General features: G+C 42.2%; 1 protein-coding gene and 1 pseudogene across 1 annotated transcript; both read right to left on the bottom strand.

Annotated features, from left to right (window-relative positions):
* Positions 1–1711: 1711 nt before the first annotated feature.
* On the bottom strand, positions 1712–18543 carry LOC136456497 (indole-3-pyruvate monooxygenase YUCCA2-like; annotated as a pseudogene).
* LOC136460973 (uncharacterized) lies at positions 13595–14466 on the bottom strand. Its single transcript, XM_066460474.1, has 2 exons — positions 14128–14466; positions 13595–13834 (listed from the first exon to the last, which is right to left on the bottom strand). The coding sequence occupies exons 1-2, from the start codon at positions 14464–14466 to the stop codon at positions 13595–13597; spliced, it is 579 nt and encodes a 192-aa protein (XP_066316571.1).
* Positions 18544–26096: the final 7553 nt, after the last annotated feature.

Raw genomic sequence — 26096 nt, 5'->3', positions numbered from 1 at the left:
ATCCCGACCGGGAAACGGATCTGCACTGCACTTTGCACACAACAACAACGCGCTGCTGCAGTGGCTAGAGTGGCGCAGGACATGATTACGCGAATATGCGTGCGTCCACTGGCAAGTGCATGCTACTAGGAGTAAACGTACACATGTCTGGTCTGGTCAGGCGAAACTATCAGGTCTCATCAAGTCATCATGATGATGACGATGGCCCCCCGGCCTGAACGTAACATCACAGCTAGATTCGCCCGCCCAGTTAAGCCACTGCAACTGGCTCGGCTGATGGCAACCGTCCATAACGTACTAGCTTGTCGTCCAGGCGGACGGAGGCTAGCTACAATGGATGCACTCCCTTTTCCGTTCGCTTCTCCTTGGATGCGAGCATGCATGGACGCACATACTGCACCGAGTGCAAAGTCCCATGATAGCCGATCGACGACGATCCGTCGTCGGTGTGCTGTGCATGCACGGTTCGTGATTCTCAGTGAGATCCATCAGAGATCGACCGTACCAGGCAGACATTCGAGAGAGGAGATCGAGGAGAGATCCAGTGGCAGTGACCGACGCGATCGACTGACCGGTGCCGTCGTTCTAACGTGACCGGCCGTGGTGTTGAGAGATCACAAACGTTGCTATCGACCAGCTAGCTAGCTTAGCTCATCTCATCATCGTGCTGTGACACCTCGACGGGGTCAAATCCAGCCGCTAGCCCTTGGTGCTTGCAGGGACGACGTGAATGTGATGCATCGATGCACCAGACGCGCATGTGCGCTGTGCGCTGTGCCCTGTGCCATGACGCTTAAAAATTGATCTCCGCTTCGTCAGCCTGCTAACTTCACGGTCACGGACGCCTCCATCCCCACTGCTCTGCTCATCCTCATTTCAGTCCAGAGATCTCATCTAGCTAGCTGGCTACTGAACCTTGAATCGCTTGACGCGTGGTTACCAACTCATCCACAGCGCCATCGGTGTACATAAATTAGAGCAGCCGGCCGGCCAGTGAAATCTTGCGTTGATGCATACACAGTAAATTGTCAGGAAACGACATTGCCTATGTGACTAAACACGCATCAGCTTACGTGGTCGAATTGCTTCAAGTAAGAATCAAGACGTAAGTAACAGCAGAACGAACAAGGCCAAAAGATGAAAAGGTTTCGTGAGCAAGTCAAGGACAGATATTAGCGTCGCATGCTGTCTTTTCCCACAGTGAAAGGCAAGGCAAGTCCTGTGGAATATTCCGGCTGTCTTTCCACTGCCAGGAATAGCCTCGTCGTCCTCTGCCAAGTGACCTCTGTGGGATCGTGCCTGCTCTGTAGTCTGTACCGAGCCCGGAGCGGTGGAGGCTCTTTCCCTTTGGCATTTTGGCAGGCACGATCCAACTGTCATATCGCCGGGGGATACGCAACGCAAAGATTGCATTGCTGCTCCTGCTCGCTGCCCAGCAACCGAAACTTTTGGTTTTGTGCACGGCCACCAAAAGCAAGAACGGATTCCCGGTAGGTAGCCGATCTTGTCCTTTATTCAAGCATAGGTCTGTAGCCTGTAGGGCACGGTCCTGGAGTGTGAGGGACATCCAAAGAAAACAAAGGATCCAAAAGCTCCGTGCCGAAAGTAACGTGATGGAGCAAAGCCATCGTTGTACTAGTAGTACATTAGTTAGTAACATAATAACAGGTCACCAGTGACCACAGCAACAACAAAGCGAGTGCCACGAAACCGTACACAAAACCAGGCAAGATTGATTCATTATCAGTAGAGGCCAAGTCAACTGGGCGGAGCCCGACTTTTGAAGAACACGGGCACCTCAGTATTCACCCCCACGAGCATGCCTATGCCCTTTAGGATGGTTAGTCATCATCAAAACCAACAAACGCAAAAAATGACAGTACAGTACCCATACCCCCTATACAAGCACTACACACGCAAGTAACAGAGCAGCAGAATGCATACACCCTTTGGCAACTCACAGCCCACCACCCAAGTCGGCAAATATCGTATCACTCACCAAACCTACCACTAGTGTATTCACAAGCTTCTCGGCGAGATGACAGACGACACAGCTCCCGTCATCATGGTAAACAACAGCGACGGGAGCTGGAGGAACCATCCGGATGCATCCCTTTGGCCTTCCATTGCTGCTCGATGTGGTGGGCGATACTCCTGGCCTCGACCGAGGTCCCCGTCAGTCCACGCCTGGTGAATCCAACCGAGTACAGGCCGTTCTCGCCCTTCCACCCGTTCGGAAATGCTTTTCTTGGCAAGCCATCTTTTTCAGAAAATAACTCTCGGTCCTGACCAATTCAAAGCAAAACTCGATTTAGCTATCAAGGATGCATCATAAGAACAGTATCTCACCGATCTATTTCCACTACAAAAATTGGCAAAAAGGCATGATTATGACTATTTTCTTGTCTAACTTCAAGCTTATTGTTCTAAGTAATTACAATATTTTCATTACATGGTCAGATTTTGATTAAAGGTACCTTCAACCAGAAGGGAACGTTGCTCTTGTAGCCAGTCGCAAGCACAATGGCATCAAACTCCTCCAACCCACCATCCGCAAATTCTACCACTCTTCCTGATATCTGTCTTACGGCAGGTCGTACCTGCACGGTTCAATCAATGGGGGAAGATACATGTCAGGACTAAATCAAGACAGAGGCTGATCAGTTGATTCCACTCAACAATCAATCTCTCGTGCTTTGTGCCTCAAATGCGTGAAAACAGACCTTGATATCACCAGACTTAATCTTTGCAAATGTGCCGACGTCAAGAACTGGGGTCTTTCCTGACAGTGACTTGAGCTCAAGAGGACCAAAGGCCGGCCGCTTTAGCCCAAGCTGAGCAGTATCCCCAAGCATGGTCCATGCTATGCACAGTAGAACACGGTCCACAACGTGGACTGGGAGCCACTTGAGCAGCCACATTGACAGACCAAAGGTGGAGTGACCAAGCATCTCCCTGGGCAAGATGTGTACCTGCCAATGATGAACACAATCTTAGCCTGGGCTCACAACAAAAGGAAACATCTGACTAATGATTGGATCAGACAATTAATCAGAATAAATATCTGTTCTCCAAATGCTGCTTTCTGCATGCTACAAGTAGCAACATGTTCAGGACCATACTTTCTTTTTTGAAACGCGGGCCTTGGACCAAACTTATTCCCTTATCTCCAACATAGTATATAATGCAAACACAGATTGCAACTATTTTAATTACACTAAGCTCTTTCAAAGCTGAAAGAGCTGTGAGAAAGGAATGCACCTAGTCGGGAAAGGTAGGTTCTCAAGCCATTTTGTTAATGTTTCTTTTAAAGTGACAAACTTATGCTATACTCCCTCATACTAAAAAATGAAGTCGTTTTGGACAGCGACACAGTCTCCAAAGCATAACTTTGACTACTTATTTTTATAAAGATATTTATCAAAAAGTGATATATGTAAATTTTTGTGAAAGTATTTTTCAAGACAAATCTATACAAATGGTTTTCACATTTCTAAACTCAACAACTTAAAAGTTATTCATGATTTATATTCCCAATGTTTGACCCAAGCCTTATCTAAAACGACTTCATTTTTTAGTACTCTCGTGGTGGTGATGGGGACCCATGGCTAGTGCATGCAAACCATAGTTTTCTCACTAAAGTATAGACGAGAATACACTTTGCACTACCCTTGGGGCAAGAAAAATATTAGCAGGGAGCAATGAAAGAACCAAAACATACATGTGTGTGAAGCACGCACACTGATGGTTAGAGTAGCTGCAAGTACACGCGCATGGCGATGAATCCCAAGAAAGAACTAATGCGGCTACAAATAGCAGCCACAGAAGCCTTAAATCTCAAGAATATCTCGCTTTCCTAAGTGACAACTACCCTGAACTAGCATAACTTAATGCAAATAAAGCTGCTCATGAAAGGTCTTGCTTTTAATGCAACAAAATGATTTTTTTCAGGCTCTAACCCTTCCTCAAGCTCATGAGCTTGAGAAGAGTACAAGTTGCTGATAACTAGCACAAGGCTAAACCAGCACTTGTAAACAACCAAAAATAGCAACCAGGAGGCACCTCTTGTTATTTACACCACTATCACTTTACAGAATTAAGAGTAGGAAACAGATATAAGTCACAGAACAGTATAACTAATTAAGAATGCTTAATAACATTGGAAAGAAAAGGAATTGAGAAGTAGAGAGAAGTCACGTACAGCATCTCTTACTACAATATGGGGCTCTGCATTGTGGTTGCAGAGGTCTAGGCACACCTCCATCCCGGAGTTTCCACACCCGACAACGAGAACACGCTTCCCAGTGAATGCACTGCCGCTTTTATATGCACTGGTGTGCATGATTGTTCCCGGGAACTCTTGCAGACCACGAATATCTGGCTGCACAGCCTCAGCACTCTCACCAGTTGCCACAATAAGCCACCGGGATAAATACTCCACCTCCTGTCCCGTTGTGCCAGAAGTCTGCGTCCTCACACGCCATAGCAGAAGCTGTTCATCATACTCTGCGCACACCACTGTGCGATTGTATGTGGGACTTATGCCAAAACTTGCAGCATAGCTCTCCAGGTAGGCTACAAACTGCTGCTTTGAGGGATATATCGGGTAGTTGGCAGGGAAAGGCATGAGAGGAAGCTCACAAAATTTCCGAGGAAGATGAAGGCTGAGACGATCATATGTCTTGAGCTGCCAGAGGGAAGCTATGCAGCTGGAACGTTCAAGAATAAGGCTGCTGATCCCCTTCTCCTTGAGACATGCAGCAACAGCAAGCCCTGATGGTCCTGCACCGACGATAATTGGACCTGAAACCCAGATGCATGTACATCTCTCAGAAAGAGCGACAGCAGCATCTGCGCTCATTTCCTTGAAGTGGTGGTTTTGGCTGGAACATTTGAAGATAGGATCATGGGCTCTCTTGCCCTCACTTTCACTCCAAGGATCCATGAAGATTCAGGTAGGAAGTAGGCTTCAGTGGGTTTTTCTTGATCTTACTAGCGAGAAATGGATGTGTTGGCTTCAAGCTTCATGGTGTACAAATAACCAGCCAACTTTGCTGCTTATGAAGGCATGGGCGAGAGAGAAGGATAGGGGAGATATGTTGTGTGCATCTCCGGAAGACACTGTGAAGACTGATGCGAATGCTTTATAAGAATCCTGGTTCTTTTCAAGAGGTCGGTGCCTGGGCAATCTAGTGGGACTCCTTGTTGTTTGATGAGTTAGAAGACAGTAGGGAAATACGAGAAGAGAGGAGGAAGTTCTGAAGGTGTCTGTCTTCTAGAGTTCTATGCACAGCTTGTGAATGCATGGCCTAGCTAAGCTAGTTGTGTGCCCTATATACTCTATGTAGGAGTCTCAATTTGATTCAGAACAAGTACGCCCATCCCAAAATAATATAGAAAGGTGAGTCATGGAGGATCACTTAGTGACTCAGGCAGAGGTGTGGCAAGGTCTCACAAAAGAGAACATGCATAGGATATCAGACCCTAGTGACATAGTTTAATAACAGAACTGTACATGAGGTGTAATAGCCCTCAAAAAACAAGCATGAGAATATACTTTTTTTTCATGGCAAGATTTAAGTACATAGTTAATGCTTAAACTGTAAGAGCTAAGCCTGCTAAAGCAAAGATGCCTAAAAAGGATAGTAGAAGTTAATATATTAGCAAAAGCAACTGCAACCATTGTGTGCCATGATTTATTCTGCCATATCTAATGCCCCAGCAATGATCTCATGCAGTTAAAGATGAATGATTCTCAGAGAGTTATGTAAGCTACTATGTTATGAAATGTGTGTTCTACTCCTGAAGCTAACCTAGAAGTATCCACAGAACTGTTTGCCTGAAACAATATCCTAGAAGCATCCACAAAAATAAGAACTGGTCAGCATCTGGCACAATTGTAGCTACATCAGTGTCTGGTACCATGAAAATCACTAGCCGAAAACAATGTTTAGGACGATTCTTTGAATTGGGACACTGAATGGCAGGGCCTAGGTAAATCGGAAATTTCAGCATTCTTGAACTTTTTCAATGATTGTTCATGGACTATCTTGTTTCCATCACAGCATCAAGGAATTATTAGACCTAAGTTCCCAGCCGTCAGCAATTCATGTTGTAACACACTATCGTGGCACTGCACCTGACAAATGACCCCTACAAACCGACTGACCAAGTGCTATACCTAATTTCGTTTTTGCATTCAGAAGATCCCTACAAAATAGTGGTGTTCCCAACATCTCTCCTTGGTAGGGCCTAACAATTCAAAATGTCAACTCCAAACAAACAAGAATGACCAGAATTGTCATTGCACTAAGCCAAAATCCCATGTTCCACTCGAATGAACCAAAATTTGCCCATAACTGAAAGAATCTAATGCAATGATGGACGGTTGAATATTTCAATAAAGTTTCAAATTCAAGACAGGTGTCCTCACTATCTTACTACCTTAACCTACTGCTAATTTGCTTTCCACCTCACCTACTCCTACTTTTATGCAGCACAGCCAGCTATGTAGTCTCTACTCTAATGGAGATGTAAAGAACATGAAAACATAGGAGGAACTATGTACTTCTAATTTTAATGAGGTAGTAAGCAGAAGCAAAATTTTCTCATGGGTGAACTATAAATGAGTGGTTATCCGATAAGTTCCAAGGACAAGAAAAGCATTTTTTTTTAGCTCACCATATAGGTTGATCACAGCTAAAAAGTCAAGCAAAACAGGGCCAGGTGTGAAGCAGGACTGAAACTAATGATGCCATTCCGGTGTGGTGTGCTCTGTTGAGCAACATAGCTATATATATACAATGGGTTCACCATGCACCTAACTTCTTGTATTCTCCACTGACTGATAACCAGACACCATTTTCTTTGTTGCTAGCATTAAGAAGATATACATACAATATGCACATAATACAACTCACAAAAACCCAGTTTCCTCCCCAGGAAACCAACGCCCACCTGCTGTGGGGCACCAAAAAAATGGGGAACCTAACAAGCTTCCTCAGTGGGTGCAACAAATTGTGACCTTTTTGCCCTACACGAGAGCAGTACCCTGCTTGGCACCAATCAGACCCAAATCACTCCTGCTGCACACACTCAGCACATGCTACATGGATCCATCTTCCAATGATGGAGGATCCACTGAGACGTAGCCCATGCCTGCCATTCTCCCAGTATACTTGCTCCAGGATTCCCACTAGATTCCTCTGTACCCAGCCCACTACCGTACAATGAGATCTCTTGAGCCATCGCTTTTGGGGATTCTTGCAGTGAGGCACTCAGAATGCTGTTTCCTTTATTTTGGTGAGTAAACAGCTCCAACTACCCTTTCGGTAGGAGTGAATGCTGTTTCACATGCCATGAATCATCTCAGACCCAGCATTGTTGCAGGTAGAGCACTACAGGACATGGCATGTAGAAGTATACCCTTCCAGCAACAAGTCAAGGTTGAAACAACAGAAGACTCAGTGCAAGTAGCAGTAAGGGATATCTTCAGCTTAAGTCTGGATGGGGGAGGGCGGGGAAAAGGTGTTAATACTTAAGAGTATACTGGGATATCTCGAGATACGTTAGTTTTGAATTTGTATCAATCCCAGGACAACTGCCTTATCTCTAGGAAATTCTTTTTGCTCTCCAAGATTTGTTGTACTCTATATAAAGCATCAATGAGGCTCAACAATATCAAACATGCTACATTATGCCAATCCCTTTAATTTATAACCTTGATTAATCAATAATATGCCATATCATGAAAAAAGATATTGATCTGAGGGTAAGTATTTGTCTAGGCATGAGTTGCTAGTGACATACACAAAGTATAATCATGACTTTAGCTTTGTGACAAGTTAAATTTCTCTAACTTTGACCAAGTTTTAGAAAAATATATTAACATCTACAATACCAAATAAATGCACTATTTAGATATCTTTCATGGTAGATTTAATGAAACTATTTAATGTTTGTAGATGTTGGTGCATTTTTCTATAAAAATTGATCAAAGTTTCACTCAGCACAAAGTTAAAGTGGGCTATAATTTGGAAAGGAGAGAGTAGGACTTAATTGTATCCAGTACAATGGCACATGATATGAAATAAAATATTATGAAAAAAAGGTAACATAATAGCATAGTGCCACCTCCATTTACAAATAGTAGTCAAAATAACTGTGGTAGAAATCATACCTCACTGCTTAGGACCTTGAATGATTTGAACATGTAATGGGCAGTAACAATTCCTCCCACTCAATACAAAGTTTCAAGCAGTATCCGAGAAAGGCATTTACTTGGCCATAGGCTGAAAATTGTTACATCATCAAAAAAGAGGCAGTCTGTGCAGAGTTATGAAGGAATGCTTCAATTGATAGCCAGGGCCTGGGACTGAAAAAAGGAAAATCGTACACACCTCAATAGAAGTGGATTCCTTGGGCTGCACTGCTGCAGTGGAAGAGAAAGGAACAGAAATCAAGCAATGACAAAGGAGTATACCCATTTAAGGTTTACAAGCAAAATGACAGATGAAAAGTTTTATAGAATGGCAAATTGCAGCAGGCACAAAGAAATTTGTTTCGTAGATTGTCGAATTTAAGGTGTGTACTATACATAGGTTCTTTGCAGAAAAGGCAGTTTACACTGAAAAGGATAATACAGCATTATAGGTTGATGTCACTTCGTCCTTTTCAATTGTGCAGTGTAGAACATTGTACTCATTTGCACTAAATACATATTTAAAAAATTGATGTTCATTCAGTATAGGCACCTCCCGTATAAAATGCAGGGCTACTAAAGCATAATGCTCACTAATGAGAAAGTCAGAGGTCAGAACAGTAAAGTTCAGTACATGCCTACAATTTTCTTCTAGAAAATAGACAGATGAAGCAGAATCCTTATTGTAATTTGTGTTTATCAAGCAAGGAGTACACAACCATATTTTGTGATCCATCATAATGGTTTGTAATTTGTGTTTATCAAGCAAGAAGTACTCAACCATATTTTGTGATCCATCATAATGGTGTGAAAATAAACTACTAGAAAAGGTGTCAGTTTTGGGTATCTCGACTGTAAACAAAGAAAAGGGGCCAGAGCCACTAACAACGCAGAACAAATTTCCTGTTCAGTGCTTTTGCCTGTTGTGTTTTGATAACTGATTATAGTAATGGCAAAGGTGCATGCTCATGTAGCTTGAAATATACAACTACACCTTTTAAGCCTGAGAATCTATCCTATGAAGTAGTCTAAAAAAAGGGCGTACCCAGTGCAAAGAGCTCCCGCTCTGTGCGGGGTCTGGGGAAGGGTGTCAGTGGCAAGCCTTACCCTCGCCTGTGCAATCCTATGAAGTAGTCTATTTATATTAAATAACTACAGGCATTTTCCAGCCTCTTATGTTGCTGATGACTTTTTCAGCCAAAAGTGAATTCATATTGTAGAATGTTACATAAAGAACAGGTAAACTCTATCAGAAACTAGCCTAGAACTTGACTGCAAATATATAGAAATAGCTATAGGGTAGAATAGGGGGTTATTAAGCAAAAGAGTTTAGATCTCATAACAAGTCCATCTAATGCACTAGACTATTGTAAAGATTAAAGACTCCTCAGCTTCATTGTCTCACTTATTCTGTATTGTTCATCTAACAATGATTGACTGTGATAAATATACTTTTTTCTTAAAACAGTAGAGAAGAACACTAATAAATTTATGAAGCATTTGACCAGCAAGGATGCAACTATATTGATTACTGTAGCACTCCGGACCAGCCAATGCATGGCAGTGGTCCAAAAGAACAATGAAATGGTTCCCATGGGAATTTTGCGGCCAATGACATTGCGTAAATATTTTTTTCTCGAAGCATAAATTGACATATAAAATAGCTGAAAGTAGATTTTTCAGCGGGTTGCTTTTGTGTGACTATAGCTGGACTTGTGCTTCCACATAGTAAAACTGTTTACTGGAGCAGAACTCCCCTACATACAGAACACAACCATAACTTGCAAGGAACGATAAACATAGTTTACGGTAATACCAGCAATCATGTTAGCCATGACAAATATACACTGAGGTAACACCAGATTCAAGAAACGTAAGTCCTGAATACCATTGGCACCTAAAGCGTTAAGTCATTTCTCATGAGTAGTTTATGTCATGCTATGGAGACAGTGCAAACTAACTGGATATGGAAAAGATTATAAAAAATGGATATGCAAAGGGATAGATAAAGCAGGAAAAGGTGATGAAGTCTGCCTCCCTTGAAAAATAAATACACACCTGTTGGAACAAGTATAGGTAGAAACTACAAAAGTCCCTTGAGTATTAGGACCTGTTTGGATACATTAGCACTAAAAATTAGCAGCTAAAATTAGTACTAGTGGATCCAAACAAACCTGCTAATTATTAGCTAGGGGGCTGCTAACTATTAGTTCCATTAGCTGATTTGGAGTTGCTAATAGGTGCTAATAGCTCATATGCACCTTCAACTCACTATCCAACAACCTATTAGCTGGTGGATCCAAACGGCCCCCTACTAAAAATTAGCTAGCTAAAAAATTGCAGCTATTAGCTATTAGCTAGCTAATTTTTAGTGCTAATGGGTCCAAATAGGCCCTTAATCAAATTGTACTTGTAAGGGCAATATTATTGCACATGTGTAGGTTAATGCACGAATATAATAATATTGGAATCTTTGCTTATGGGTGTCATTGACACGACTTAGTAAGAAAGTTAAAGAACCATATTCCACATTGCATACACCTTTTTTTCTTTATGGAAAAGGTGAATACGCAAATAGTATGCATTTCAGATTTAACAAAGTGATATAATTAGCTCGATTCAATGTCCTTGCATCTATCATATGAATAAAAAATCGCTTGAATGCAATTCTATTATTTCAAGTTACAATTTGAAGACTCTAGAATGCTCCGTCAGTTTATCATAGCAAGTTAGCAACTGCTATTTGAAAATGGGAAGTACCTTTACTTTCAGAAAGGCCTAAGCAGAATATTTCTACTTGAGTGCCAAAGTGACAATAGTCAGCTTACAAGGGTAAGCGATGCTACATAAGGAGTTCAAGAATTGCTGGAGATAATAATAGGTAGGCACTGGATTCCTTGGAGGATGATGAGATGAAATGATTGTTCAGAGTGTGTGCAGGCATGGCATATTTATAGATTTCAATAAGTAACAGGTGCACTTTGCGGAATGACAAAATAGAACTTGACTAGTATTGCATTGGCTGTGTGCCTTTTAATACAATTCCACTATGCAGGTATATAAATAGCATAAAGACTAAAGACAAAATGGACCACATTCGGAGGGCAGTGTCAAACCATAAAGCATGAAGTCATGTATCAGAAACGTAGAAATTTCATGAGCTTGAAATCACACTTGTCAAATTAAAGATGCAACATTACTTTAGGTCATTTGTCAGCATAGCAATCCCACTTGCTATTGCTAGAGTTTTTTTAAACGCAAATGGCAGGAGCTCTGCCTCTCAATTAAGGGGAAAAGAAATTATGTACAGGGTGGATTTGAGTTCAATATAAAAAAAGCCACACCAAGGGCGAGCAAAAACACAATAAGAAGGAACTAAGGGGGCTGCACCAATCTCAATTGCTAGAGTGATTTCAACATAAGAGGTTCATTTAAATCCTCAACATGGTATGTTTGAAAGTTGCCAAAAATATCACTAGAAATTGGTGCGCTCCTTGCGTGCCCTACCAGCCAAACAAAGGCAGCTGCAGAAAACTCTTCAGTTTGGATGAAAAAAGAAAGAAAGCAAAGATTTTTTTTCTCGAAAACGCAGGAGAGCTGCGCTTCATTATATTAAGAAGATAATAAAAAGGGGAAAGAACCCATACAACAACACAACACACACAACCCACTCTGCAGCAGCAGCAGCTGCTGCTAGGAAACTAACGCACCCGTGACAGAGAAAACACGACCACAATAGACAGGGCGCTAACCACCCGGAGCGAGGGCATCCAAGAGGGATAATCCTCGAGCCCCCGCCAAAGACCACGACCTTCTGTCATCTTCCGCTACAGCAAGAGCGCCTGCAACACTTGGGGCTGCACCATCAAAAACACATCTGTTGCGGTGTGTCCATAAGGTCCAAGCTCCCAGGATTATGAGAGAGTTGATTCCTTTCCTTACCATGTCACTAGCAGCATTGCTCACTCTCCCACCACGAGTGAAAGGATGTTTCTGTGGACTGCGGGAAAAAGCTTGGAGTCCAATCCGAGAAAAGAAACGGAACCAAAATTCTCTTGCAAAGACACACTGGACTAAGAGGTGATCAATAGTTTCTGCAGCCTGATCACACAAAGGGCAGTGCTCAGGATGAGGGAGTCCACGGCGTGCAAGGCGATCCGCTGTCCAACATCGGTTGTGAGCCACCAACCAAACAAAGAAGCGGCATTTGGGCGGGTGCCCAAGTCTTCCAAATTCTTTCACAAGGCTCAAAAGATGTAGACCCCACAAAAAGTCCCTTGTATGCAGTCTTGGCCGAATACTGTCCATCTGAGGAAAACCGCCAAATATGTCCGTCTTCAACATCCGGTTGCGAAAGGAAATCAGATAGGACGTCCCATAGGAGGAGGTAATCAACAATTACGCCAACCGTGTGAACCCCTTTTATATCAGAAATCCAAGTCTGGTTGGTGAGGGCATCCTGGACAGTTCGTTGTTTGGTCCTCCTTTTAGGATGACGGCGAAAAGACGAGGTGCAAGATCTGCGATACATTGGCCATGGAGCCAACGGTCTGTCCAGAAAAGGGTGTTCGCTCCATCCCCAACTTCTGAGTAAACAGCCACTGCAAAGAAGGTTCTGACTTGCTCTGGAACATGAATTGGAAGATTAGCCCATGGGCGATGCGGTTCTGTTTTTTGTAGCCAGACCCATCTCATTCGCAGTGCCCAGCCAAGGGATTTAAGGTCTGAAATTCCTAAACCCCCAGGTTCTTTAGGAATACAAACCTTACCCCAAGCAACAAGACAGTGCCCTCCTTTTGCATCTCTGCGGCCTCTCCAAAGGAACCCACACCAAATTTTATCCACTGCTTTAATAGCCCAAGGTGGAATATCAATGGCCATAATTAGATAGATGAGCATACCAGTGAGCACAAACTGAACTTGAACCTTTCTTCCAACCTTTCATCAAATCTGCTTTCCAGCCAGGAAGCTGATCAGCAATGCGGTCAATAATAGGCTGAATTTGATCCTTGGTAACCTTCTTCAAAGAGAGAGGCAATCCCAAATATTTGCATGGGAAGTCAGTGAGTGCACAGGGCAGCAGGTTTTGCACTGCTGCAAGCTCCGCATCGCCACATCTGATGGGCAACACATTGCTCTTTTGTAAGTTTGTCTTGAGCCCCGTTGCTTCTCCAAACAAATTGAGGATACCCAAGGTTACAGCAATGTACCAACTTCTGGACGGAGGAACATAACCACATCATCCGCATAAATGGATATTCTATGATGTAAGCTGCGCCTAGATAGTGGCTGCAGCAAGCCTTCATTTTCAGCCTTCGAAATCATGTGCCCCAATACATCCATAACCAGGATGAACAACATCGGGGAGAGAGGGTCGCCTTGCCGCAGCCCTCGTCAATGTGCAATATTGTCACCTGGGATCCCATTTAACAAGACTTGAGTTGAGGAAGAAAATAACAGCCCGCTGATTATATCCCGCCAAATTTGTCCAAAACCGAGCTGCTGCAATATCTCAAGTAGGAAGGGCCAGGACACGGAATCAAATGCCTTCAAAATATCCAACTTGAGTAGAATTCGGGGCTGCTTCTGCTGATGAAGGTACCTTGCTGTCTGTTGCACTAACATGAAGTTATCCTGTATAAAACGCCCTTTTATGAAGGAGCATTGGTTAGGAGAGACAATCTGTTGCAGCCTAGGGGCAAGACGATTAGCAAGCAGCTTTGTTATTAGTTTGGCAAAACTGTGGACCAAGCTTATGGGCCTGAAATCCTTGGGTTGTTCTGCACCTTCTTTTTTGGGGGAGGGTGATGTAAGCTGAATTCAGAGTTTCAAAATTTACCATTTTCCTGCTCCATACCGCTGAAATTGCTACCATGATGTCTTCTTTTATAATAGCCCAGCAGGATTTATAGAAACGACCCGTGTACCCGTCTGGCCCGAGGGCCTTTATCTGAAGGTAACTGCTGGATCGTCCTCCACACCTCATCTTCAGTGAAGGGAAGTTCAAGCTCCGACATGTCTTGTGCATTAATTCCCAAATCAGCCAAGTTGATTGTGTGCTCCCTAACTGTACAGGTTCCCAGCAGGTTTTCATAAAAATCATCAATGACTGCAGCCTTGTCCTCATGGCTGGTGCAAATTCGTTCTCCTGTAATAAGTTTCCCAATAAAATTCTTCCTTTTCCGGTGCCGGGCGTGCATATGGAAGAGTCTTGTATTAGCATCACCATCTTTGAGCCAGCTGATCCTTGAGCGTAAGCGAGCCATTGTGCGCTTGAGGGATGCGAGGGCCAAGCTATGCTTCTTCAGATTGTTCTTGAGCCATACTTCTCCAGGGGAAAGCTGGCGGTTGTCTTGGGCGATCTCGAACTGATGCAAAAATTTCTCTTGCCAAGGCAAGCTGAAAGCTAACCTGTCCCACCGCCTTATCACTCCAACTCTCAGAAAATTATAATTGTAAATAGAGAAAGAAGATGTTTTAAGGGCGGGCCTGATGCAAGCGGTAGAGTCTTACCGCCTGTGACCGGAAGGTCCCGGGTTCGAGTCGCGGTCTCCTCGCATTGCACAGGCGAGGGTAAGGCTTGCCACTGACACCCTTCCCCAGACCCTGCACAGAGCGGGAGCTCTCTACACTGGGTACGCCCTTTTAGAGAAAGAAGATGTTTCTCTTGGTTCAGTACATATATCACCTGAAATTGTTGTTAACCGGATCTGACACATTACAACTAAGAAATGTAAAGTTATATATGTAGAGTTATTTAGACAGGTATGCTACATAAGAGAAGGAACAACAGGCCATATTGCACATATGGTTAGAAAGTACTGCCTCCGTCCCAAAAAAAAATGTAATTCTCACTTTTCAATGAGTCAAACGATTTGAAGTTTGACCAAATCTATACAAAAATGTGCTAACATTTATGATACTGAATAGGTACCAGGGTGGGCGAAACTCCTATGGAACCATTCAAAATTCACAGCCTTTCACAATCCTATTCGGATCTTGCGAGACTGGAATAGGAAACGAAAGTCATCCTGGACGATGCTAGGAGCTTCTTCCCCACATATATCCATCCTAAGCTGGAACTGGCTACCCAACTGGCCGGATTCCAAATTCTCTTGCTTGGCTTCGATGATTGGGACATCGAGGATGGCCACGTGAGAGAGAGATTTCAAATTTGATTAATTATAGAATATATTTCATAGTATTAGAACGTAGGATTGCAAAAGCATAGGAATAGGAAAAACATAGGAATTTTGCATGAATACAATTGCAAAACAGAGGATCAAGGTAGGTGCTTGGATGGGTATAGGAAATTCATAGGAATAGGAATTGTATAATCTCCCGTGGTGTGATGTGATGCTTGTCTTCTAGCTCTTATTTCTCTGTGATATCATTGATTTGGCTCTTGATTGGCCTCGTTTCTACGCAAGCCACAGAAACAAAGATGTAGGAGTGGATATTTCTTTCCCGTACTTTTCCTATGAAATCAGCTGCTCAGGAATGTTTCCTTCCAATTTCCAACGGTTCAATCCTAGGAGCCAAAGGGTGCTACAGTGTTCAATCCTATAGAAAAGGAAATCCTCCATTTTTCCCATGGAATTCCTGTAAACCTAAGGAGGCCTAAACCTATTTGGAGACATAAATGTTGATATTGTTTTATATAAATTCAGCCAAACTTAAGATAGTTGATTTTGGCCATATCTAGAATTGCATCATTTTTGGACGGATGTAGCAATAGACATTGTTTGTTTCAGCTAGTAAGCTAGCAGCCTAGCACGGTACAGCCCATTTGGGTTTTTTTTCTAGCCATATATCATGCTGATCAGAATTCTTAAGTATGAAATGTTTTATCCGGTATTCTGTAACACTGATCTAAATTTACATTCATGGTACTAAAGCAGATCCATGATTATAATATGAAAAGAAATCACCCATAATATGTCACAAAGAAGTTCACAAAAGTGTCTAGTCAACTAAAACAACAACAGTTTTCTTCAATGCCAAATGTCAAATAAACATGTGAAGGGGTAAACTCGGCTGTTTCTACCTGCTCACAAAGTTTGTGGTCCTCTGCCACTAAAAGGTGAATCTGTGAATGCTGAAGGGCCGGTGGATGGAGCACTGCGTTCTGCGTTGGTGATCAGCAACAATGTCAATGCCTAATTAATTGATTTACAATTCGGTTAGATATAAATGAAATTACTACCTTGTTTAGACTTTGCTCCAATACACATCTGTCTTGCTCATGTTGCTAGGAGACATCGTAGATTCAGAAGTATGTGCATTGCAGGTCCCTCTCCATACCAAAATATGTAGTTGACTAAAACAGCAGCAGGCTCTTCTAAAGCAAACGCCAAGTACTGACCAACGGGAGATCATACACAAAAGGGCTTTCCCCAACAGGTGGTGACAAAAAGGTGGGTTCTTGTGGTTAAGCATTTTTGCTTTCTCTGTGCAAGGGAAAAATTATTAGAGATGCATGACAAAGTATGCATAACCAACTAAGAAATGTTACCAAGTGACAGCAGTTTTCAGAGCCTAAATGGAAAGGCTTAGTGACTACAAATGCACTACATGGTAGTAAGTTAATTTCTATTCGGCATGATGTGTATAGCTAGTTTTATTTGGTTAGGTGGATGGTTAGTTAGCACTGAGATACTATAAATCGAGTACTAAAAGATTTACTTGTCCCATGGCATTATCCAGTATTTCTCTGACAAAATGAACAAACAAACTAATTGAATCAGCATATTTTTTCCATGGCTAAACATAACTTTAGCCTACCCCAACTTGTTTGGGACTTAAAGGCTTTGTTGTTGTTGTTGTTGTTGTTGTTGTTGTTGGCTAAACATAACTTGTCACTTGGCAGAGCAAAATACATGAAACTCAGCCTTGCATGTATAGTGCAATATATTAAGGCAAGTCTCACATGCAGATCAGTTCTAGTGGAAGAAAGAAGCAACTCAGATTGGGTTTCTGATTAAGTTGCATCTCTGTAAGCACCACAAGTGGTGAAGAACATTATGGGCAGCACATCTAAAAGGTTTGGTGGGGCAGTTGGGATCTAAAAAGCATTAGAAGGAGCTTGCATCAAATATAAGGGCACCATTGGCAGATCAATGCATGAAAGAAAATAGCTGAAAGGGCAAAAAAAAAAAGTGCAGCATGGTGGAGTAGCATCCTATGAACCATGTTTTTCAGTTCTGCAACATGTTGAAATGTTATGCAAGCTCTACAAGTTTAATAAAGCAGGGAGGTAGAGCTGATCACCAGTGTACTTTTCATGGTTTATGTATGCATATATCGGTTTTACACTTTCATAACTCTGAAGATCTATTGAAACAAATATAGACTAGGGAAAAACATAGAAAATGGTAAAAAGAAGAGACCTTGTCGGCATGTGATAAAGCTTGCAGAAGCCATGGTATCTGGTTGTGGCTTCCTGCGTCAGCGATATCGATTATGCCCATCTAGAAGCTTTCTACAGCTGCTCTTTCCGTCACCAAACTCCCCCAAATAAGTGAAACCTAAATAAACAAAAACTCTTGATCAGACAACTGAATCTGAGTTATGCAAATGTCGAACAAATATTGTAAAACCTGTTGAACTTGGACCACAATATAGTGCCACTATACTACACGAGTGAAAACTGACAGTTTCTCTAGACAAAACGGCTCTCCAGTTCAGTATAGCAGAACCGTTGCACCACATGACTCTATGCTGCTTTGCAATGCTTTTCCTTTTGAAAAGATGTTTTGTAATTAATCTTCCAGGCTCCTGCTTATTCCAAAATATGCTACACTTCACTTGAAGTTGAAATAGATCATTCTCAGCTTACCAACTAACTCAACAGTATGGTAAAACTCAATAAATGACGTGTCTAAATTTGTGCAGATAAGAAAAGGTTTCCTTTGGAGAACTTGGAAAACAGATATACAGATCTATACAAGTTATTGTTGAATTTCCTAGATAAGTTTCTACATCAATGCACAACAATGTTTATTTATCTCGAAATCTACATAAACCCTAGCATATTCTTTATTATTTGTAGAGCACAACAAGCTAGAGTTTGCAACTTTGTGCACCTATGGCTGGGTAATCCTCCATGTCTTGAATCTGCAGTGGAGGGCCGAGGTCGAGGCAGGATCACAGGAGGTCGGCGACGAGTCGAGGAGGTGCAGACCTCGAGGCAGAAGGGCGGAGAAGAGCCGAAGTCAGCGAACCGAGGCACGCCACCACGCCGACAGCTGAGAGTGCCCGGTGGGAGGGGGCCGCCAGGATCCGATTCGCGCCTGAGAGTGCCCGAGGTGGGAGACAGGGAATCAGATCGCCTGACTTGGCCCGAGCGACGTATGGCTGCACTAACCAAAATCGGACCGTCCACTTCCATCCAACGGCGAGACTCGGGAGACCAACCACGCTTCCAGCCAGCTGGTCCTCGGCCCATGAAGAGACGGCCTGTTTCCCAGAACAACGAGTTGTGCGGCTCGTTTTCTTTCTTTCTTTTTGCCGAGGCGTTTGTTGTTTGGGCAATTATCCTCTAAAGTTTAGTTTTCGTCTCTGAACTCGAAAATCATCTCCCTCAACTTTTGAAACCATTCATTTTACCTTTCAAGCCGGGTTATACATGGTTTTCAAAGACAATTTTATCTTTTTCTTTTTTATTTATTTTGGCTGAATATTTAAAAAATCATAGTAAATCACATAAAAATCATAAAATAGAAAATCCAATTTCGTTGGACTCCACGTGAGTAGATATATACAAAAACATATAATATGATATGTTTTAGTACAAAGTTTTTGCTGTAGCTTTAGATCTATGCTTTTCTGTAATTAATTCATAGCTGCAGTTTCTATGGTCCAATTATAGTAAAATTTTTATGGTGGTCTAATTATTATATGCTTTAATTGTAGTAAAAAATTTATACTCATTTCTATTTTTACACACTTTTAACTATTTTAAAACTATTTAACAAGCATAAAACTAAATAAATCTATAACTCAGTTATAGATGATCCAATGAGCATAAAATTTTTAATACAGTTCAATAATATATTAATTAGCCCATCATAAAAATTTCACCATAATTAGATCATAGAAACTGTAGCTTTAAATTAATTACAGAAAAACATAGATCTAAAGCTATAGCAAAAATTTTGTACGAAAGTATACCATATTATATATTCACTGTAGATGTACTCATGTGGAGTCCAAGAAAATTAGATTTTCTATTTTATAATTTTTCTGTGATTTACTATAATTTTTAAAAAATTCAGCCAAAATAAATAAAAAAGAAAAGACAAAACCATCTTTGAAACCCACCTATAACTGGATCAGAAAGGTAAAATGAACGGTTTTAAAAATTGAGGGAGATGGTTTACCCGGTTTTGAAGTTCAGAGAGAAAAACTAAACTGAGGATAGTTTAGAAAGGTAAAATGGATTTTTTTCCTTCTTGTTTTTAGGGCGGCCCTTGGCTTTTTTGGCACGAGGTTAGGACGCCTGCTCATGTTTCGTCTCATCATCCTGCTGCAGTCTCAGGTGCCGGCAATCGTCTCGTCGTCCCGCATGCTCAGGGTGCGTGCTAGGTGCTCAGGTTCCAGCGTACTTTGATCTAATTGCTTTTGTCCTCCCTAGTAACTCATTCGGTTGTTTTGGGTTTGATTCAAGGGAAAATCTGCATGTTTGAGAATTGAGATGGCAGATCGAGGGAAACATCAATTTGTTGCATGCATCAAAACTAAATCTGAATATCCAAGATGGAAGAGAAAAAAGGTGTGTTACACCATGGCTGTTCCTTTTTGTCCATGAGATCCGATAGAGCTTTTCTGTTGTTCAGATTTTTACTTAGCAGCAGATATAACATCTTTTCATCATTAGTTTTTATTTGTACAGAGTGTTTCATTCTGGTTTGTTACCTCTAAGTTGGCATGGAATTTAGTAATATAAATGAGGCCTAGATGTTTTTGGTTAGCTATGGAGGTCAAAAGAGTTTTGAGGTTAGAAAAAAGGTACACAAACAAAAGAAAGTCGGATGGGAAGGTTAGATCCTGCAGATTTGTTTGTGCAAATAAGGGTCATTGATTGCAAGATAAAAGAGGTCATCTAACAAAGTGTCCAAGAGCTGAAACTATAACCAATTGTCAAGTTCGCATGGGTCTTATTCTAGACCGAGAGAAGGAAAATTAAAAGTGACTGATCTAATTTTGGGACACGATCACATTCTTCGGTTGCCACAAACTTCACATTTGATGGTGTCCCATAGGAAAATTTCAGATTTACAAGGTTTTGAGATTGAGATGATGCAGGAATTTAGCCCAAAGCGGCACATGAGTTAGCCATTATCCAAGTTGGTGGCTCACTTAATCTTAGTTACACACTTCATGATCACAAGAGCTATTTACGAGGCAAGCGGTAATGGGAGATGGCATATGGTCAAGTAGGAAGCATGCTTTTGTACTTCCAGGACAAAATTGTTGAGAACCCGTCGTTCCAATATGCATTGCAAATTGACCTATGACGCTAAAATGCTCATTGACTATGCATATTTTGGTGATGTTGTTAGTCTTAACACTACTTTTCAACATGTGTTTTGACACTACCCACACAATATGCATTGAAGCGATGGACACGTGAAGCACGCAACGAAACAATACAGGACAGCCATGGCCGAGACATAATAGATAATCCAGGATTAGACAAAATGCTCCGTTGCCTTGGTCATCATGTCTTGAGCCTCTTGCTTGCCCTTCTCACTTGCACATGGTCATTTGCAACCAAGCCTTGCATTGATCTTCACCATCTTTTTGTCTTATGAGACCATGTCATATATCATAATCAATATGCTTATTCTTTTTTTATCATCTCACCATCTTCATTAACTATTCACTAGTTGAGCACTTGCATCACATGCACATGCCATCTCTCCTCCATGGCCTTCATTGTTCATCTCACATGAAACCTCATTAGTCCGGTGAAATTATCACTCAATTATCAAAACCAAACTGGGACTTTTAGTGGCACGAGCTAATGGCGTCGTGGCGTGGGTGCGGGAGGGGCATGGCCTAGAGCGGTAGTGCAAGCACCGCCCGCGGCCGTAGTGTAGGCGCGGCATCGACAGAAGATATATGAATGCAACCACAATGCTAAAAATTTTATGTAGATGGATCTATAGGTAAATCATCCAATCACATTGTTAAAAAATCACGTTGTTCTCACTATTTTGTTACACACCAAAAGGGAAAAACATAGATTCACATTCACATCTCCAGGTCATTTTTAGCAAAAGAAAAAAATGTACAAATCTTAGTACCACTTAATTTCTTCGATGCTATTTCATTTATAAAAGTTGCTACGAATGATCACATCATATATGGTATACATGAATTTTATTTTATCATTCCAAATGTAGTTACGGTTACACAATGTATGAATTTTGTTTTCTTTTCTACCTGAACCATGTTTCTTACCATACATTTGGATGACCATCCACAAATCTACTTGTCTCCAACCATGTAGATATTGTCATCTAAGGAATATTGGTTCTTACACAATGTGCCCAAGTTTCACATATACTACACATTTATGTTATTTCCTACTCAATATAATCATCCATTTATCTTTATTTTACCAATCATGTATTCATCTAAGGAATTTGGTTCTTATATGACTTCAGTAAGTTTCAATTATACTATTACACATACTTTTCAAATTTGCATTTTGGAAATAATATCCTAAAGATTTTGTAGTGCGCGAGGTATCACCTAGTATATATTTAATAGGCATAGCTATCCTAAATCTATCGTAGAGTGCAAATATGAGGACTTGTAGTCCTAGTCGCGTCCCTTCCAATTGACTCCATATCTCTACCTTACACTAATTGCAAGCAAGCTTGAAGTTTTGTGTATTGTTATTATCTACAACACTAGATTTAATAACAACACTTTACATTAAACATGAATGTGTATTACTATGTTATGCTCTAGTTGATATATGACTATCAACACTGTACAACTAAAAAGATCTAGGATGGCTAGAGGGGGGTCTGAATATCCTATTAAAAATTCCTTCAATGCAACAAGCCAACGACAGTAGGCACAAGTGATTAGTACAAGAGATAGCCCTAATAGCCACTACAAGCCTAGCCTAGTGCACTTTAATGCAAGCCTCCTAAATAATTCTAGTAGCAAGGATTACATCTACTACTAGAGCACTCAATCTAACCAAGGAAAGCTGCTGAACTAATCGAGCTACACAATAAGTAGCTACTCGAAGTAATCAACTCAAGTAGTTGAGCTACTCTAGCAACTACACAAGCACAAGAGAATACAAGTGTAGTAGAGGGCAAACCGAATAGGGTGAGACCTTGCCTTCTCGTACATAAACTGTAACACCCTCGGTGTTACACCCTAAATCATTTACTAAAATATGTCATGAGCATCATACTTGTGTGTTAATGCATGTCGTGAAGTGAGTAGATAATGCATTGCAACTAAAACGATCAACAAAAATGCAAAACAGAAGTTGCTCCATGATTCATACAGTTAACAAGTAGGGGTGTAAACTAATTTTTATTGAACAAAAATGCTATAGAACATGTATATGACACTTAAATAAAGTTTGAAGTACAAACTTTGTAGATGACAATGAAATACTTGGTATTAAAAAAGAATATTGCTAAGTAATATTTTTAGTAGCTTAGAAATGCAATCTGAAATTAAGATTAGCTCAAACACAGAAATTTTTAAGCATGTGGATAGCTAGACGTTGCTATGTTTATCAATTTATTTGGAGAGATTGGGTTGAGGAGTGGTGTAGTGCTATGATTTGATTTAGTAGTTCCATATGCCATCTGGAGTGTAGTGAAGCCAATTTAGATTTAGGAGCAACAGTTTGGTCGTGATCAACGCTTTAAAATTCATGCACGTCACATGTCTCAGGTTGGTTGGCGCCATGCACGCAGTCACCGCGCGGCCTTCCCACGCCGCGCACATGGCCGTGTCTCACACGGTCACCCTGTGCCGCCACACGCAGTGACCCCGAGGCCAGCCGCAGTGAGCCGTTGGCCCTGCACACTGCTGCCCTGCCTCACGCTGCCGCCATTGGTGCCGCCATGGCCGCGCTGCACTCTATCGCATCATAGTACTATCGACGAGCCTCGTGTCATGACGCTGCCGCTGCCATCGCATCATTGTTGCATCTGTGCCTATCCACTATAACCTCGCACCGTTGCTAGCCCAGTTCAAGGCTGTCGTTGCCACGCGCACATGGCCGAGCCACCGTCGCCATATCATTTAAGGCACTATGGCCGCATGGGCCACGCTGGTCGGACGCGCGCACACCTTATCTGTAGTGCATGCACGTGGGTGTGCTGATCACACCGCTCGCGTCTCGCCAAGGCGAGGACGAGCTGAGCCCACCTGCCGTACCACGTCTTTTTCTGCTCATGTCTCCCTGCCACCGTCGAATCACACTGGCGCCGTAGCTGCGTTGGGTCACCTCTCATCAATCCCTCTTGTCTGTACCCCCGCCCTCACATCCCATCTCCAGCCGCCCCCACCCCGCTTTGATTGCGGCTCAGCCGAGCCTCAATTTTGGAGCTTCGCCCCACCACCGCACCGTTAAGACCCATCACCACTCGTGCCTTGGCTAGCCTCCATCAGTTCCCCCTGTGCAAATTCCTCTACACAACTAGCATCGCCTTGACTCCCTCTCCACTTGCACGCCTTAGTTGAACCGCTATCATCTCCCCTTCATCGCTGACGTGACCGTGTCGCCGTGGTGCGCCACCGCACGGCTCAGCCGCACATGCCCAGCCTTCCTCCAACATCTTTCGCCCCAAGTGTCACCTCAGCCTGGTCCATGGTAGCCTCTTGATGCTCATGAGCTAATCAATTAGGCCTGTAGCTACCCCAGCCCACTAGAACAGTGGCGCCACCGTCGTGGATGGCCGCACGCAGCAACCTTTTCTAGCCAATCGTGTCACCCTGCACCGCTGCTTAGCATAGCCGCTCAGGTCAAAGATGGTGTCGACCTGTTAGGTGGGCCCACTCAGGCCTAGGTGTCTAGTGTAGGTGCTCAGTGCTGCCGCTCACCGTGCTGTCATGCACTGAGTCACCGAGGGTGCACGCGGGTGAATTAGAGAAAGGCCTAGGGGTTAAGTGTGAAGTGAAGAGAGGGAGAAATAGTGTTAGTACTTAGTTGTAATTCAGGAGAAGGGTCTATTTTGCAAAAACATCAGTGCACGTGGGGTTTCCCTGTCGCGGGCCATCTCCGCATGGGTCGCATAGCTGGCTGCCATGTGCTCACGCGCACGCTGCGTCGCGTGGGCCACGCAGGAGAATTCATTTTTCTTTTTCATAAGGAATTAGAAATAGTTTTCTAATATAATTTTTGAGCTGATCTTTGATAAATCATATAAAATCATGTAGGTGTCCAAAAATTATGAAATAAATTCTATTAAGTCCTAAAATTGTGCTCTATCTATTAGTATACTTAGTTCATATATATGCATGTTGATACCAGGAGCTATTAAATCACTTGAAAATGTTTAATATTGTTAGAAGAATTATTGTAGGAATTTTTGTGGTAAATTGGTGATAGTTTTAGCCCTAAAAAATTTATAGCAGCATCGTGGTATTATTATGTGCTCACTGTAATTTTTGTAGCTTTAGAATAGACTAAACATAAAGGTAGTTAAATGCTCTTTGTTTCAAATATACATTAAATCATTAGTAGAAATAAAGATATATCATCCGTTTGTAAAGCTTGGTGTTTGTTAGTTGAACCCAACACTTTGCTTGGTAAAGATGATAGTTAGCTTAGTGCCTTAGTCATTAGAGCTAGCTTAGTAGCTTAGTATGCATATTCTTATTTTAAGAGTTGTTGTTGCATAAATGCTAAGTGTTGCATCGTCATGGCATACATGCAGAGAACGAGTTGGTGGAGTTCGTGACCACCGGAGAGCAGGAGTACGAGGAGGTGATTGAGGAGTATGAGGAGAAGGTTCTTATATAGGAGGAAGCCTCGGAGCCACCAGCGACTGACTTAGTTGACACCCCGCCTGCCCAAGGCAAGCCTCAATGCATAACCCTTATTTTGAATAATCACTAGATATATATATGTGATATGCATTCACGTTATAGGATTTATATTGAAACTACATGCGTAGATAAACTTACCTATGAGTCCTACTAGCATAGGTCGAGTAGCTGATATGCTTAGGCTATCGATAGCGTGAGTAACCTACCGTTACTCACAACAGGTGATTATTATTATTACTCTCATGATAAAATGGTAAAAGGAAATGGAGACCGGGCAGGGCTGTGGCACAGGTATTGGTGGGTGTAATAGGTTGTGTCCTATGGCCAATAGGGCATAGCTTGTTTACACTATTTTCCCTATCCATATCGATTAAGAACTATCCATTGTTATAGATGGTAAACAGGTCACAGACTTATTATCCTGAGCACATACTTGCTTATATAAGCGGGAAGGCTCATTGCTCTCTTATCATGGGTTCTGGCTCTTTTCGGACCGACTAATTGGAGGTGAGGATGGTGGAGGTCTAAGCACCACACTAAGTCCAGAACTCAGGAGTGGGGGCTTGGAGTCCAAGTTTGGACGGGGACCTGGACCCCTTGACAGGACAGTGGTGGGTTGGTCTTGCTTGTGCTTGGGGTATAAGCGAGGCATGTGTTTCGAGGTATCTAGCTGGGATACATTGGTTCATGAATCATCGTATGATACGATACGACTTGGCTATGGTCTAGCACCATAGTAAGAATTGAAAGATGAAAGGGGATGAATGGATCTGATTGCTCAACTCTTGCTTAAAACTAGAACAGGTGCTTACATAGAACGGTTAGCTAATGAACTAATCATGACTGCTAATAAAAC

This window comes from Miscanthus floridulus, chromosome 6, assembly GCF_019320115.1.
Source record: "Miscanthus floridulus cultivar M001 chromosome 6, ASM1932011v1, whole genome shotgun sequence".
Classification (NCBI taxonomy): Eukaryota; Viridiplantae; Streptophyta; class Magnoliopsida; order Poales; family Poaceae; genus Miscanthus; species Miscanthus floridulus.
The sequence above is the reverse complement of the archived record's forward strand: the minus strand, read 5'-3'. Positions and strand labels throughout refer to the sequence as shown.

Excerpts from the sequence above, each read along its gene's own strand:
- LOC136460973 (XM_066460474.1), bottom strand. The coding sequence starts at position 14,466 with ATGGCTCGCTTACGCTCAAGGATCAGCTGGCTCAAAGATGGTGATGCT. Across the intron at positions 13,835-14,127 it reads AAGGCCCTCGGGCCAGACGG|GATAACTTCATGTTAGTGCA; the intron begins GTACACGGGTCG and ends CGTTTTATACAG.